Here is a 16,381-nt window from a genome sequence, read left to right on the forward strand (position 1 = left end):
ATCAAGTTATGAACCTGTGGGGAACACGTAAACTCTAGTTACTTTGATTAATTGATTAAAACCCAACATTCAAAGCTGTTAAGTGTCTCTTTCAAGTTCGTTATTTATTTTCACTCATTTAGAAATAGAAACCCCCCCCCCCCTTTATTGTTTTTTTACTTTCCAAGGAAGTCATTAACCAAACAATAATAATAATAGGTTGAAGTTAAGTCTAGACTAATTTCCTCGTGGGAACGATCCCAACCTCACTAGTTGGGTTATTTACTTGACACGGCCGCTTTACTTTTTATTTGAGAAGTAAGTTTGAGCGTATCAAGAATCAACTATAATAACACCTTTTTGACATCAATCCTAAATCCTAGTTTATATGGTTTCCAATAGAAGAACCAGGTTCAAACAAATGGGTCTCCCATCGATTCCCCTCACTAGATGCACTCAAGTTGAGCCTAACAAGTGAACTATATTCAAGTGTAGGATCTCCAAAATATTCCCCCTCACAAGGTGAATCCTTCATATCCTTTAATCTATATTTTATAAGGCACCAAAGTAGAGGTGTCCTCCACCAAATTCATCTCAACCATAGACCATCACATTGGGATAAGGCTTTTTGTTTTGGTAGTATTTAGGGCATGAATCACTTTTGGTACAAGTGGAAGAAATAGGTTCAAGTGCATTGAATTTATATTTAATCATGAATATTTGTAGTGCACATACCTTAGATCTCTGGATAATGCTGAATTTTGCTTCAATTTTACTAAGCCTCTCTCTTGTGCCAGATACAATACAATGTTTATAGTGCATGAGTAATATGACTTTAAAAGTGGTATAGATAAATCAACTTAATGTATAAAACTGAGCATAGAATTCAAGATTAGAGGGCAGTATGTGCAATGTTCATTAGCCATTGAGGATACTCATGTGACCTTAATCATCCCCAAGTTCCAAATTGTTCCTTTTGAAAGTATTTTCCTTGGCTGATCATATATTTGATTGATTGATCATCTGAGTGCGCATAACTGTTAGATACTGCATAGGTTGGACCTGTTTATTTCACATGCTTCTTCAATCATTCCCTTTTTTTTCTCTTTTATTTTTCAACCCCCTTTTTCAGTCAATGTTATTCATCCATTCCCTGTTTTTTCAAGTGAGAGGAATTTCTTCAACTTTAAATCATGCATCTAAATAAACATGTTCAATTGGTGAATGATGCCTTCTTCCTCTCACTTTTCCTGCAAATTCAAAGGTCAGATTTAGGAACTCAGACTAGCTTGGGTCCTTTGTATTGAGAAAAATGATGAATCATATCTCTATTAACCCATATTGGTAAAACATTTTAGATTTTTTTCTTTTCCCCCAACCTATTCCTTTGACGTGATTCCTTTCTTTTAACATGGTTGGTTTTTCTATTTGAGGCAGTTTTGAAGTTCTTATCCGCGTGAGTTATAACTATTGGACAGGTACCCCTTGAGTGACCAATACTATCACAATGTTTGCACAAATAAGAGGTTTTCTTAGAAACTTCTTAAGCAAAATTTATTCCACCTTCAGTGTTATGTATTCTATTACTGAGTTGAGACACAATCATGAGGATAGAGTCCATTTGTTTGCCCTCTCAAGCTCATACTTAGTTCTAGCTAGGTCAAGATTTATTCTTCTAGATTTTTCCCTTTCATACGATAGTTCATTGTTTAACCTCATTAGATCTTGGTCACATCTGATTTGGTCACCACGAATATTCCAGTAACACCTTCTTTCAAAATTTCAGATTTGCGAGCCAAAGTATAGGAATGAAGTTGTTGTACCTGTTTCTTTAGGAGGTGATTTTCTTTCTTGAGATCAGAATTAATTTTTTCAAAATCAATATATTCAAATTTTAAACTGGTTAAGGAAGTCAATAACTGATCTCTATTTTCATTTCACTCTTCAAGATTATCCATGAGAGTTAGAATAAAGGAAGATAATTTTTTCTTTGAAAAAGCTTTCAGTTTATTTCTAAGGTCAAAAAGATTTACCTCCCTTTTCTCATGTCTGATTCAGATTCTGGTTCAGATTCCTCCATGGCCATCAAAGAAACATTTTCTATATCATCTTTAATTGAGTTGTCTGAACATGTTCCCTAATCAATAGCAATGTCAGATTCTTTTTGTTTGCTCAAGGAAGTTCCTTCATGTGCATTGACCAATGTGTCCCAAATTTGTTTCGTTGTAGTACAACAAGAGACGAAATTAAACTCGTCTGGTCCAGTCCACATACAAGAATATACTTATCTCTAGCATTCTTGCGATCATTCTACAATCAGCTTCTCCATATTATGCCTTGGGCTTTGAAATGACTTTCCCTTTATCATTCTTCATCATAGGAATAAGGGGACCATTAATAACTGACATTCATAATTCATAGTCTTAGGCTTGTAGAAAAACATCCATTCTCGCCTTCCATAGTGCATAGTAATGCCCATTGAATAGTGGTGGTTTATTGACGTGTTGACCTAAACCGTGTCCGAGAGAAGTTGCAGGATTCATATTGATCGTATCTTGAGTTATTAGACTCTTCGAAGATAACCCGCTCTTATACTAATTGTTGGAATTCTAACCCTTAAATTCGCTTGATAAACAAGTATATTCTATATGTTCCTTCGCAAATTACAACAGTTACTTTTGTGATGCAAGTAACATAATGACACAATATTTTATTGCGGAAAACCCCAACTCATAAAGATAAAAAACCACGACCTACACCTCTATAGGATTTAACTCCACTTTATTAAATTTCAAGTCTCAACAAAAGATTACAAGCCTATGTAACCTAAGTAATTATAAACTCTAATTTCAAGAGGAATTATAAACTCTAATTCCTAGCTAAGAAATTATAAACTCTAATTTCTAGCTACCCAAGACAAAAAAAAAACCTTAGGTTTAAGTCTTCTACCATCCGTCAAGTTTCTCAAACTTGTTTGATGAATCGTACACACACACTCGATTGTAATCCAAAATCTTAATTACAATCTTACAATGTTTTCCTCACAAAGTGGCAACACTCCCAAGTAACTCTCAAAACTCTCTCAAACCTCTTGATCGTGTTTTGATCTTCTCTCTATTTAAGTGCACAATTTTTCTCAAGCGAAACTATCGCCCTATTTATAAACTTGGACTTGAATCAAAACTTATTTCAACTAAAAATCCTACTTCATGTAGGACTCCTCTTTTGTGTGGAACTCTTAGTTCAAATCGAAGTTGTCTTCGCGCATCTTCAACTCCTTGTCTGAATCAACTTTGTCTTTGCCTCTACAAAACTTTGTTAAGTTCAACTTGGATTCTTTATCATTGTTTGTCTTTCCCCGCAACCGCTTCTTCGTTCTTCTTAAACTTGTGATGCCGCCTCAAGGAAAACTTATACATAGTTTTCCTTAAGTAAGTTGCCAGGAAAACTTACAATAATTTTCCTTCCACAAAATTTCCTTAATCAAATAAGAAAAACCTTATTGAACGCTACTTCCTTTTTCAACTTGGTTGCGAACTCCTTTATAAAAGAAAACTTTTTGTACTTTTTGCTTGTCAAAAAAGCAATACTTCCACATCTTTATATCTCCTATTCGCGAGATTGACATTCTCCTTATCCAAGTTGAATTCAGTCTGTAAGGAACACATCGAACAACCTTTTTCTTTCATATGTTCCTGTATTTGTCAATTATCAAAAGCTTTCTCATTCTAACAGATATCATTAATCGTGAAATAGCAGCAAACATACTTCAAGAAAAACCATCAATGTTGACATACTGGAGCAGTTACAAAGATTTATTAGAAAGACTCTCAAATTCAGTATGTCTTCTTCATCTCTTCTTGAACACCCTTAAGCTTTAAATATCATCAACTTCACGTTCCTTAGCCTCATTCCTCGAATTAACCAGGGACAGTTTGTCCGTTAATTTTGTTAATCGTTTGTTGATCTCTTCTTACCCTCCATTATACCATTTTTCACCATATCTGCAACCTCTGATTAAGGGGGGAAAAAGGCATAAGAAAAAATAATTGAAGGACTTGCTGCAATAGAATTTGTTCAAGTAAGATTAATCTATAATTTTTTTACGAAATTAATATCAATAAATATTTTCATTTACATTGTACTTTATTTTAATGAAACTAAATAAAGAGAATAACCCTAATTTCTTTAGGTTATCATTAAAAGTGATTAACTTTAAGGGGTTTGAACAACCAAAAAATTAAAAATTTATGATATCCCTAATTTTAATTGATCTATATCAAGCAAGTAATTTAGATTTATAAGTCTATACGATATATGAAATACAATGCTAATACTTTTCCCTTTTCAACACTTAAAATGTTGCGATACTTTGAATTACCTAATATAATCTAGAAAATAACGAAAAAATAGATACGATTCCGTAGACTCCTTAGGACTCACAACAAAACTTGATAAAAAACATCCAGAGAAGGATTAAAATGAAATAAAAAATTTCCTCTTGATACAAAAACTTAAAGAGTAATAACTTACACACAAATGTTAAGTCACGCAAGGTCAAACACATGAGGTAATCGCCTTTTAGTTTTGAGATATAGTGAAAAATGAGGAGAAAATATGTGTGTATTTATAGGACTATAAAATATTCAAATGAGAAAAATGGTCAATAGTGTAGCACCCTTATTTAATTTCTTATTAATTATATTATGACAGTGGGGAAGTGGGAAAAGAATAACGACAAATAATATCAATTTAAAAGATTGATGATTTTTTTAAAATCCTCTTCTTAAATAGTAAGAACTGTAATGTGAATAAAAATATATTTTATCAATCAAGGAAAATATTAGAATTATATTCAAATCAAGTAAAATATTTTTAGAATATAAGTCAATGAAATATTTCAAATTTAGTAGTATACACACCTTCGATAAAAATTAAATTTTGAATTCTATAAATTAGCACTCTTGTGGGTGATAATTTACTAAAAAGGACTTTTATGCTTTATTAATTGGACTCCATCAAGAACTTTAAAAAATGCCATCCTTTAATCAAATTTATAAATAATTCGGATTATATTAAATTCATAAATATATTAATTTAAATTAATATATTTGAGTTATATATTTAAGTCCAACAAAAATGGACTTAATTAAAATCTAAATTATTTGATTTGACTACCATATATTGAGCATAAGTTAAATATTATTTTCTGTATTAATTTTATTTTGTTAATTATTAAAAGACAGATTTTATTTTTACTTGTTATTATTAAAATGCAAAAGTAAAGTAGTTTTAAATTTTTTTGGTTGATAGAATCACACTATTTTTATGTACTGAGCATAAGTTAAATATTATTTTGTGTTAATTTTATTTATTCATTATTAAAAGATAGATTTCATTCTTGCTTCTTATCATTACAATGCAAAGTGAGGTTAATAATTCTGTTATTTTTTATTTTTAAATTTTAATGACTTATTTTTTAAAATTATTTTTAAAACTTAATATTAAAGATTAATTAATAGAAATATTTTGTGAAAAAATAGTCTTGTTAATCATTAATTTTTAATATATAAACGTGACAAATAAAATTAAACAAGAGAATATAGGCTTCAGGTTATATTGAGAAACTAATTTATGAAAATAAATTTAATGAGGAGAACCAATAATACGATGAAAATGTTATTCTCCAATTTGTTGGGATTTTTTGTGAAACCAATTCATGTCAATTAATTATAATTAATAACATATATATTTGTTTTTTTAATTTAAATCTTATATTAATATATTTGTTCTTACACTTGTTCATTTTAGCAAATTAAGTAAAAAAGTTTTCGTATAATATATCTTTTTTAGTAAATAATTATATGAAATACTAATGGTCAATTTTATTAATTAAGATTTATTTTTATAAAATACAAATCTATCTAACGTGTAGTTTTAATGAAAGAAACCTAATAATTGATCTGGTTCAATTTAATGTGCTCGTTATTTTAGTTTCTGGAATTTGATTATTTGAAAAACATCTTTCGCAAATGCATATTATACTTCTAAACAATTAGGAATTTTGATTTATTTAGAACATTAGTAATATATATTAGAAAAAATTGTATGAAATAGTAAACTATTAATTCAAATTAAATGTTATAGTCAAAATTTATTTTAATTGTAATTCGCACCAAACATTCTTTATTTTTATTTGCCATCTTTTGATACACAATTAACCATTTTATATATTTTCGTATAAAATGTATAAATTGCGTTTGTTTTGTATAAAGCTAGAAAAATATATATACAAATACAAATATATCTATTTTCATCCTATACACTTATAGTTATACAAATACAAATCTTATTATGCAAATTACAATGTATAATGAATTTATTCAAAACCTAACATTTGTATAAAATTGGATGTTTCTAACGAATTATACAAATCAAAAGCTCCATAGCAATAATAAAATTTTCTATGGAGCCCAATTAAGCAAACCATATAAATAACATACAAATATAATTTTTATAATTGCTATATATGAAATTTACTCATATATTAATCTTGGGTCCAGACACGGGCCATTTTTCTAGTAATATACTCCCTCCCTTTTAAAAAGAATGACCTAGTTCGACTTGGAACGGAGTTTAAGAAAAGAAAGAAGACTTTTTAATCTTGTGGTTATATATTAAAGTTATGTCAAATGTATCAAAACGCTCTTAAATCTTGTGATCTTAAACATGTCATGTTGAAAGTTAAAGTTAAAGCGTTGTCGAAAAAAGAAAAGTATATATAATTTTCACGAAAGTTTTTGCCTTTTCGAATTCACATACATATTGGACAAATTAGTAGAATTAAAGAGATATTATTGAATACATCAATTTAAGTGGAATGACCATTAAGATATCTTTAGTGTAATTTTTGCAACTTTTTCCATTCTCAATAATCGGGTTATATTGATGTCGTTATTTGATATTTAAAAAAAAAGGAATATTACAAACTCAATAAAAAATGGAAAAATTACATAAATTAATACATTTTAAAAAATAATTACTGATTTTAGCGATACTTTTTGTTTATTACCATTTATAGCAATACTTTGTTAAATCTATAATATGAATTAAAAGTGAATTATGTATGCAATATATATGAATTATAATTGTTTTTTGAAATATATCATGTTTGTTTGGTAAAAAATTGTCACATTGTATTATAAATGTATTAAAATGTGTGATAAATGTATTATTCATCATTAAAATTTGTATTATATGTGAATAATAAATTATTCTTTGTAATATGTATTAAACTTGTATTATAAATGAATTAAAAGTGATCAAGTGAGATAAAAATATTATTGCTATAAATGGTAAATATTTTTTTATTATAGTATATTTATGTAAGTTTCCCATAAAAAATTGTATAAAAATTATAGAATTTTTATTATTTATTAAACTATATATTTTATTAATCATATTATTGTAGGAACTCAACTTTATATCAGCTAGTAGTCTAATACTTCTATATCTCGTCAAGTAGTTTAGCATGTTTAGCACTCGTCTTAAACAAGAGTTAGTTTAGGCAATTAGTTAGACCATTCTTGTATATCAACACAATTTTGGATCAATGAAAGATACACCGATATCTTGTTTTTATATGGTATCAACAACCCTAATAAACTCTAAAGAAGAACTATTTTTTTTTCTTTTCTCTTCCACCCACCCTCCACAAATGGGAGATGCTACTCGCATTGTTAATGCTGATTACAAGGCCGATACAATGATCGCTCAATTTAACCATGCCTCCCGATTTCCTATAAATTACATGGCAGTCACAATTTTGCAACGTGGAAGGCATAATTGTCAATGCTTATGCATGGTCATGATCTCTATGGTTGTCTCAATGGTGACATTGGTAGCACATGACCGCTACAAGGTTGGACTTGTTGTAAAAGAGTTTACACGACGTCCTGGAGTTGATTACCATTCCACATCTAAACTGATTATCAAACCAACTACTATGCGCTTGGTGCTCTCAATTGTTGTCCATCAGAATTGGCCCCTCCGCCAACTTGATGTCAACAACGGGTTCTCGCAGGGTCGTCTACAAGAAGAAGTGTACATGGTCCAACCTCCGGGTTTTGCAGATATCAGTTCCCTTCCTATATATGTAGTCTAAATAAAGTCATCTACTGACTCAAGAAAACCCATGGGCATGGTACAATGAACTCAAGATGTTTCTTCTGTATCTGGGATTTGTCAAGTAAGAATTTGATGCCTCACTTTTCATTCTCGGAGTGTCGAACATCATTTTGTACGCCCTGTTTTATGTGGACGATATCATCACCACAAGGAATCACAACTCTGAGGTAAATCAGGCCATCTATGGACTCAAGCAAGCCTCTCGGGCATGATACAATGAACTCAATACTTTCCTTCTGTATCTCGGATTTGTCAAGTCAAAATATTATATGATGCCTCACTTTTCATTTGCGAAGTGTCAAACAAAATTTTGTACGCCTTGATTTATGTGGATGATATCATCATCACAGGGAATCACAACTCCGAGGTAAATCAGGGTATAACTTCTCATGCTGGACATTTTTTCATTAAGGATCTTCCGTATCTGCACGTCTTCCTTGGAATTGAGGTGGTTCGTATTGCCAAAGGTATTACCTTATCACACTCTAACTAAATAAATGAAATTCTCTCCGAAGAAAACATGCAGGACAACAATTCGGCAAAACCCCCAATGAGTGCCACTGACGTGCCTCAACTAAATGTTGGTGCGCCACCAACTGATGCCACTCGTTAATGGAGAGTTCTTGGAAAACTACAATACTTATCTTTTACTCGTCCGATACCAACTTCTCTGTAAATAAATTTTCTTAATTTATGCATCCCCATCTGAAGTCCACTGGAATTCACTCAAACGAGTATTCAAGTATCTCCAAGGCACAATTTGGCTTGCTCTTAACATTCAAAGATATAAGATTTCAAGCTATACATGTACTCTAATGCGAATTGGGCCGGAGATGTAAGGGATTGAGTTTCCACTACCTGTTACGTCTTTTTTTTTTTGACCAAAATCCTGTGAGCTAGTCCTCCAAATAAACAAAGAACAATTGATCGCTCATCAACTAAAGAAGAGTATCGTGTTGTTGCATCTGCACTCGTTGAAAAATAACTGGGTGACCAATCTGCTAAATAAACCACATGTTTCACTTCCCAAGCACAAACCATTTACTATGACAATGTGGGTGCAACTTATCTGTGTGCAAATCCAGTTTTTCATAGCGGCATGAAGCACATTGTTATAGACTTTCACTTTGTTCGCAATCAATTTCAGTAGAATCAAGTTCACATTGTTCATATCAATGATGCAGATCAACTCACGGACACTCTCATCAAAGCACTACTGAAGCTAGCCTCTGATAAACACTTATTCAAGCCAGGAATTGTTTCACACCGCCTATCTTGAGGGGGACGTATTAAAGCACGTGTTAATTATTATATTTAGTTGATTATTGTTTGACATATTCTACAGGTAGTAGTCTAGCACTCCTATATCTCTTCAAGTAGTTTAACACGTTTCATACTCCTCTTAAAGAGGAGTTAGTTCAGGCAATTAGTTGGTCCATTCTTATATATAAACATAATATTGGATTAATGAAAGATATATATACTGATCTCTTCCTTTTATAATAATAACTAGTTCAAGTTGTGAAATTTTATAATGTAACTTGGAATTGTTCAGCCATAAGGTATTCAGGATTATCAACAGACACTTCGTTGAGGTCATGTGATATTCCAGCCATCTTTGGTTAGCCTTTTCGTATTTCGGAGGACTTAACCTTTATGTTGGGATAATGCACAAGTACCCCCTCAATCTATGCCCAAAATCTTAGAGACAAACTTATACTATACTAAAGTCCTATTATCCCATAAACTTATTTTATTAATAATTTTCTACCCCTTTTAAGCCAATGTGACACTAACTTGTGGGTCTAACGATGATTGACTTTTTTTTCAAGCTAGTGCCACGTAGGCCGAAAAGGGGTAGAAAATTACTTATAAAATAAGTTCAAGGGAGGGGGTAATAGGACCTTAATATAATATAAGTGTGTCTCAGGGATTTCGGTCATAGGTTGAGGAGTACTTGTGCATATTCCCTTTATCTTACAGTTAGTAGTTTTGAGATTTCAGGGGTCTAGTCATGATATCCTTATGTAATAGTAGGTATTTCATAGATTAATAAAGTTGAGTAGTTTTCAGTATGTATCTTCTTTGAATTGTTTTTACAAACTCTGAGCTTATCTATTGAGTAGTTTTCAGATCTTTTTAAAGATTGAATATTTTAGCAAATTTAGTTTTTTAAGCTTTTGTATGCTATGGTATTCGTGTCGATCACGTCTAGAGTGTAGGCACGGGTTGGGTCGGGTCGTGACTGCTAAGATGCCAGTTACAAGCCACCACACTTTTCTGGTCTTTGTTTGTTCTACTTTACCTTTATTCATATTCTATAGACTTTCTAAATTAATGTTGTGGAATAATTTGAAATCTTCCTTTTAACCATTCACATAAGCAAACAGAGTCAAGAAAATCTAAATATATTAAAAAATGACATGGGTGTTTTTTTCCAGTTTGAAAATGGCAAAGCCTTATGATAGTGAAAATCACATCTTAAGTTAAAGGGGAACGCCAAAACCACAAGCTCAAAAATATATACCATGACAAGAATATGACCTTGCCTAAAGAATAAAACAAGATAGCAAAGGTTTAATATTATTTCCTTTTGTATATAAAACATCAATAGTATACATAAAATAAACAAGTAAAGTATTGGTGATATTGTTGATCAGGTCTACTGGTCAATGTGCACCCACATTCCACGGCTAGGAACACTGCGGTGAACCACGAAGAGTAAATAGTAGCCTGGTGGAGCAATTCTCCCAGAAGGTGGTGCAACTACAGTAACTTCTTGATTCGTCACAGCTTGAAGCTTCAAAATGAGCAGCCTTTGTCCTTGAGAGTAGCCATGTGTTGTAAAAGGTGGTGCATACATGGTAACTTTAATATCAGTCTCATCTACAAATTCATCCAACTTGATATTGATCTTAAAATTCTGACCATATTTCATCTCCTTGTTGGCTCCATTCTCAAGAATTAGAGGTTTGTGTTGTTCCAACTCAGGTGCCAAGTAAGGAGGTGAGAATTTCTCCACTCTCAAATCAGTTGGATATTTAGCCTGGAAGTCATACACGGCATGGGTATTGCTGCCCGCCACTAAAATCTTGCCATCAGGCAAAACAGCAGAAACGGAATGGTACATTCTAGGGATTTGTGAAGGGTTCAATTCCTTGAACCTCTGTCCTTTTGGTTTGTTTGGGCTATAGAGAAGTGGCACAAGATTAGGTTCCTCAGCAGCATCCCATGCCGAAGTTCCTGTCTTTGCTCCATTGATGATCAATATATCTCCGTTTGGTAGAAGCAACATGTCTCCCATCACTCTTGGTGAAAGCATTTCTTCGATATCCCATTGAGCTCCTTGTCTGTTAGCAAATATTCTTCCACAATCTTTTAATGCAGGGAAGAATTGTCTAGGTGGAAACTCGGAATATTTGAAGGCATCCTTGGTATTTCCACCACAAACAATGATCTCAACTTCAACATCGTCAGGATTAGGAGTATTGAGATTGATTGGCAAAAGTGCGGACGTTCCTGATGCTGGATAGTTTCTTGAACCTCCAGGGAGTACAGGAAGATCGCGGATGGTTTTTCCAGTATAAGGATCAATGATTATTGATCTATCGTTTGCAAAAATAAATACATTCCCATCGGGAAGAAGATTGACGAATGGATAGAGATTGTTTTCTTTCTCGTCTTCAGTCTCGACAAGGAAATTTAACCCAAATTGTTGCACCTGAAATTGGAGTCTTCCTGGTGGAATAATTTCGTAGTTGTGTGCACCACGACCTCCAACAAGAATGAAGCTACCATTCTCAAGCATATGCTGAGTAGCATACCTGTTGATTCACAAACATAAAACTTAGAAATCTGTTGATATTTGTTTTATGTTGATAGTGTGTGGAAGATTTGAATGATATGTTTTGTACCATCTCATAGCAGCAAGACCATTAGCATTTTCCTGAAACTCGCAGTTATCGCATGGATTCATGATTCTGATACTGCGGATTCCTTCACGATAACCTCCTGTGCTTACTAGTTCACCATTAGAGGACAAACCTCCGGATGAGCACCATGTATCAGTCATTACCTGTATATCCATTCAAGAAATTAGAAAAGGAAACGGAGTTGTATATGTGGAACTTAACTTGTTGTTCTTAATAAAAATAGTTATTTTAGAAAATTAAGATATAATTGACTAATTCTTCCCATTTTGTCTATATAATAACAATAATAACAAAAGTAATAAACATTCACTAATTTCCATACAAAAACCTAGGTGATCAGCACATACACATAAATAGAGAGAATATTTATTGAATAGAGATAAAAATTCTAAATGATTAATTTTTTTAATATAGGGATGAAGAAGTTCGACATAATGACAGGAACAATTAAATAAATTAGTGGTCCACGAAAATCTCGTTAATCTTGTTTGTATAATTTTAAGTTCGACATGTGTGCACTTTTCTGTAATTTAAGAAAAATTATTTAAATATACGATTTATTTATTATATTTTCTAAAAGTTTTTAATGAAAATTTCTATTTTATGTTATGTATTGGTCGAATATATGGAAAATTTTTATTATGAGCGAGGCACACATACTTATGAGGCCTCATTTAGCTGTCACATATATATACTGTGAGACCCATAATGTACTTATATTCCTGCTATTTCTTTTCTAACTTTAATCTCTTCTTTTAATTTTTCTTTTTTTACTTGCATTTTCTTTTTTTTTGCTTGTTAATTCATAGTGTAAATTTTATTTTTTTGTTTAGAAAAGAAATTTGAAACTCACCTACGGTATCTATTATATATTTTATATCTCTATTACTATTTATTTGAGGGGAAATTAAAGGATATGTCAAAACAAATTAAATTTATTTATTTTTGAATGAATTCTAAAAAATTGAGGATAGTAAAATTTAAATTTGTTCTGAATTTCTTCAATAAAATAAAATTTCATGTAATCAATTAACTGAACTAGTAAAATTTAATCGGAATTATTTATTACACTTAAATATATAATTTCATTTTATTTATTTAAATTTTCGTCATTAATTTTTTATTATTTTTTTAGATTTCAATTTCAGTCACTCAATTGTTAGTCATCAAATATGTTTTTCTTTTTTTGTTTATGATTAGAATTAATATTTATGATAAAAATATTCATGATAAAAATACTAAGAATTAGTTTTAATCACTCAATTCTTGGTTATTATTTTTTCTCAAAGTTTCTTTATTAAAACAAAAAATCAAATTTATATTAAGCATTAATAAGCAAAAAAAAATGCAAGTAAGAAAGAAAAAGTTTAAAAAAGATTAAAATTGGAAAAGAAAAAGCAGGAAATTAAGTATATTATGGATCTCACAGTACACCCAGGGCAGCCAAATGAGGCTTCACACAACTGATAGTATGTGTGCCTCGCCCAGAATAAATTTTTTCCGATATATCATATTACATGATGTATTTGTAAGATACATTACTTCTCATGATGTATCTATCACATACATCACTTTACGATGCATTGGGACGTATGTGATGTGTCGACATTACTTTACGTGATGTATCAGTCCAATACATATACAATGTATGGATCGGATACATCACTTTACACGATCTATTGGAATGTATACGTGATGTATTGAAACACAGAGTAATGTATCCGAAATTCAGGCGAGATGTATCAAGATGTTTAGACATGTATATAAAACTAGAACACGTTATGTATCAAAATTCCACGCACCAAATTTAGGAATTTTTATAATTTGAAAAAGTTTATGGATAGTATGTAATTAGCTTATTTTTAACTATGAAATTTGTGTAAAATCTTCAATAACTTGTGCATAATATATTAGTGAAATGAGATAAAAATTAGGAGGATGTAACAAACCTTCAATGTCCTAACTTGACCACTCTCAACGTCATATTGAACGCCATGAGACCAACAATCAGTCTCACCTGGCCTTTCTGGGACTGGCTTGCAAAATGGAGGGTTATTTTGAATTGCAGATGGTCCAAGATTTGTGGTGTCATACCAAACAGCCTTGTTATTTGGCATCAATTGTATATGCATGGCTGCAACACCAGCATTTGGTGAATGTATCATCCAAGTACCACGATTTTCCGTCTCAAAATCCGGCTTTGGAATGCCATTATTTTTCTCTTCGACAGCCGGTTCTAATGGTGCTGGTTCCTCTTGGTTTTGGTTCACTCCATTAAAGGGAAACGGAAAAGGAAATCGTGGAAATATTAATTCATTTTTTTTGTTTTTCTTGTTCGACTTGTTATTGTTGTTATTTTTTTTCTTTCCAACTAGGAATCCCAAAAGTCCATGAGGGGAAGGATCAAAATTGATACCAACGGGAGAGTCGTTAGCATCGTCAAAGCCTTGGTCGATATGTTTGTTTCTAGCATAACATGAAACAAATAGTAAAGGAAGAAGAACAAAGGCTTTGATGTAGATAGCCATTGAAGAAGACTTTTATTTCTTCTTTGGCTTTTATGACCAATTCGTTATTGCTTCCTATTATTCCCTCAATTTATAACAATCAACAGTTTCGATATTTTACCACATATTTCTTCGAAACTATATATCAACCGTACCATCTCACACAATTTTCGCTAACCGGACATTAAAACAGATATAGACAAACCACATTTATTTATATTTATACTAAAAATAAATACATCATCTCTATTCTTACGTGATGTTTTATTTGACTTTTCATAAATATCTAAAGGCTAATTAGTATTTCAATATTATTGCTAAATAAATGGGACCTATAATATTTCCTCCATTTAAAAAAAATGTCTCTATTTTCTTTTTAATTTGTTTAAAAATGAATGACCTGTCTCTATTTTCTTTTTAATTTGTTTAAAAATGAATGACCTGTCTCTATTTTCTTTTTAATTTGTTTAAAAATGAATGACCTGTCTCTATTTCCTTTTTAATTTGTTTAAAAATGAATGACCTGTCTCTATTTCCTTTTTAATTTGTTCAAAAATGAATGACCTGTCTCCATTTCCTTTTTAATTTGTTCAAAAATGAATGACTTCTTTCTTATTTTGGCAACATTTTAACTTTAATTTTCTACGTGACATATTTAAAACCACAAGATTAAAGGATATTTTGGTACATTTGACATAACTTTAATTTAAAACCATAAGATTAAAAAGTCTACTTTATTTTCTTAAATTCCGTTTCAAGTCAAATTAGGACATTCTTTTTGAAACGGAGGGAATATTATTGTTGTCATTAAACATTTATTAAATAAAGAAATATGACATTCTTTTTAAATTGAAATGAAAAGAAAAAACAATGTCACATAAATATAATTTTTGATAGACGACTAATAATATTTTGGTTTTTATTTTTATGTTTTATTAATTTTTTTCCAATTAAGGTAGTTCTGTGGGTTTTGTAAATGCAAGGAGTTGTGATACTTCTTCGGTTTTGATTGAATTGTCCTATTTTAATTTGACATAAAGCTTAAAAAAGTAATACATTTTTTTAATAATGTGTTCTTAAATTAAAAATAGATCAAATATATGAATATATTTTTTAATCTCGTGTACTTACACATATTTATATAAAATATTAAAGTTAATGAATCTCAGAAAAAGGAGAAACAAATCCAAATGAAGACTATTTTTTTTCTTCTTCCAAATATAATAATAAGGCTACCACAAAAATATCTCGAGATTAGTGGTAGCCAGTTCCTAATTCCTGATACCAATTATTAGAAACAAAATTAAAAAATCAGCTCGGGAAAGGTTTCGCTGTAGCACATTATACAAAACCAATACCCCCTCTATCCATTTTTAATTATTATATTACGTTATTTGAAAGTCAATATATCTAGTTTTCAAAGTTGAATAAGATTAAATTAATTCAATATTATAAATAAAAATATTTAGAAATTTAAAAATTATACAAAAAGTATTATAAATTTCATTTTATTGCATGTCAATATGATTATAAAATAAATCGTGAAATATCAGTCAAAATTATTATTATTTGACTCTAGAAAAGAAAATTATGACAATTAAAAATTGACAGAGATTGTATTATCTAACCTTAATAGACCATGGCCCAAACTATTTGTTCACTTACCCAATTTTTTTTCTTATTTCGCACATGATGTCAGCATGAGTATTATTGTGAAGACCCAGTCTTATAACTCTAAAAATATCTTACAGGGTAATCACTTATAATACTTCCAGA

The 16,381-nt window shown here is 30.8% G+C and overlaps 1 protein-coding gene across 1 annotated transcript; it reads right to left on the reverse strand.

Moving 5' to 3' along the window:
* Nucleotides 1-10,733: 10,733 nt before the first annotated feature.
* On the reverse strand, nt 10,734-15,717 carry LOC101252095 (putative aldehyde oxidase Art an 7). The gene is made up of 3 exons (XM_019214659.2): nt 14,048-15,717; nt 12,081-12,241; nt 10,734-11,990 (listed from the first exon to the last, which is right to left on the reverse strand). The coding sequence occupies exons 1-3, from the start codon at nt 14,624-14,626 to the stop codon at nt 10,829-10,831; spliced, it is 1,902 nt and encodes a 633-aa protein (XP_019070204.1). The 5' UTR covers nt 14,627-15,717; the 3' UTR covers nt 10,734-10,828.
* Between the last annotated feature and the right edge of the window lie 664 nt (nt 15,718-16,381).

Source organism: Solanum lycopersicum, chromosome 7 (assembly GCF_036512215.1).
Source record: "Solanum lycopersicum chromosome 7, SLM_r2.1".
NCBI lineage: Eukaryota > Viridiplantae > Streptophyta > Magnoliopsida > Solanales > Solanaceae > Solanum > Solanum lycopersicum.

Coding starts and splice junctions, on each gene's coding strand:
- LOC101252095 (XM_019214659.2), bottom strand. CDS start 14,626: ATGGCTATCTACATCAAAGCCTTTGTTCTTCTTCCTTTACTATTTGTT. Junction 12,242..14,047: donor GTCAAGTTAGGACATTGAAG/GTTTGTTACATC, acceptor ATGGATATACAG/GTAATGACTGATACATGGTG. Junction 11,991..12,080: donor GGTCTTGCTGCTATGAGATG/GTACAAAACATA, acceptor GTGAATCAACAG/GTATGCTACTCAGCATATGC.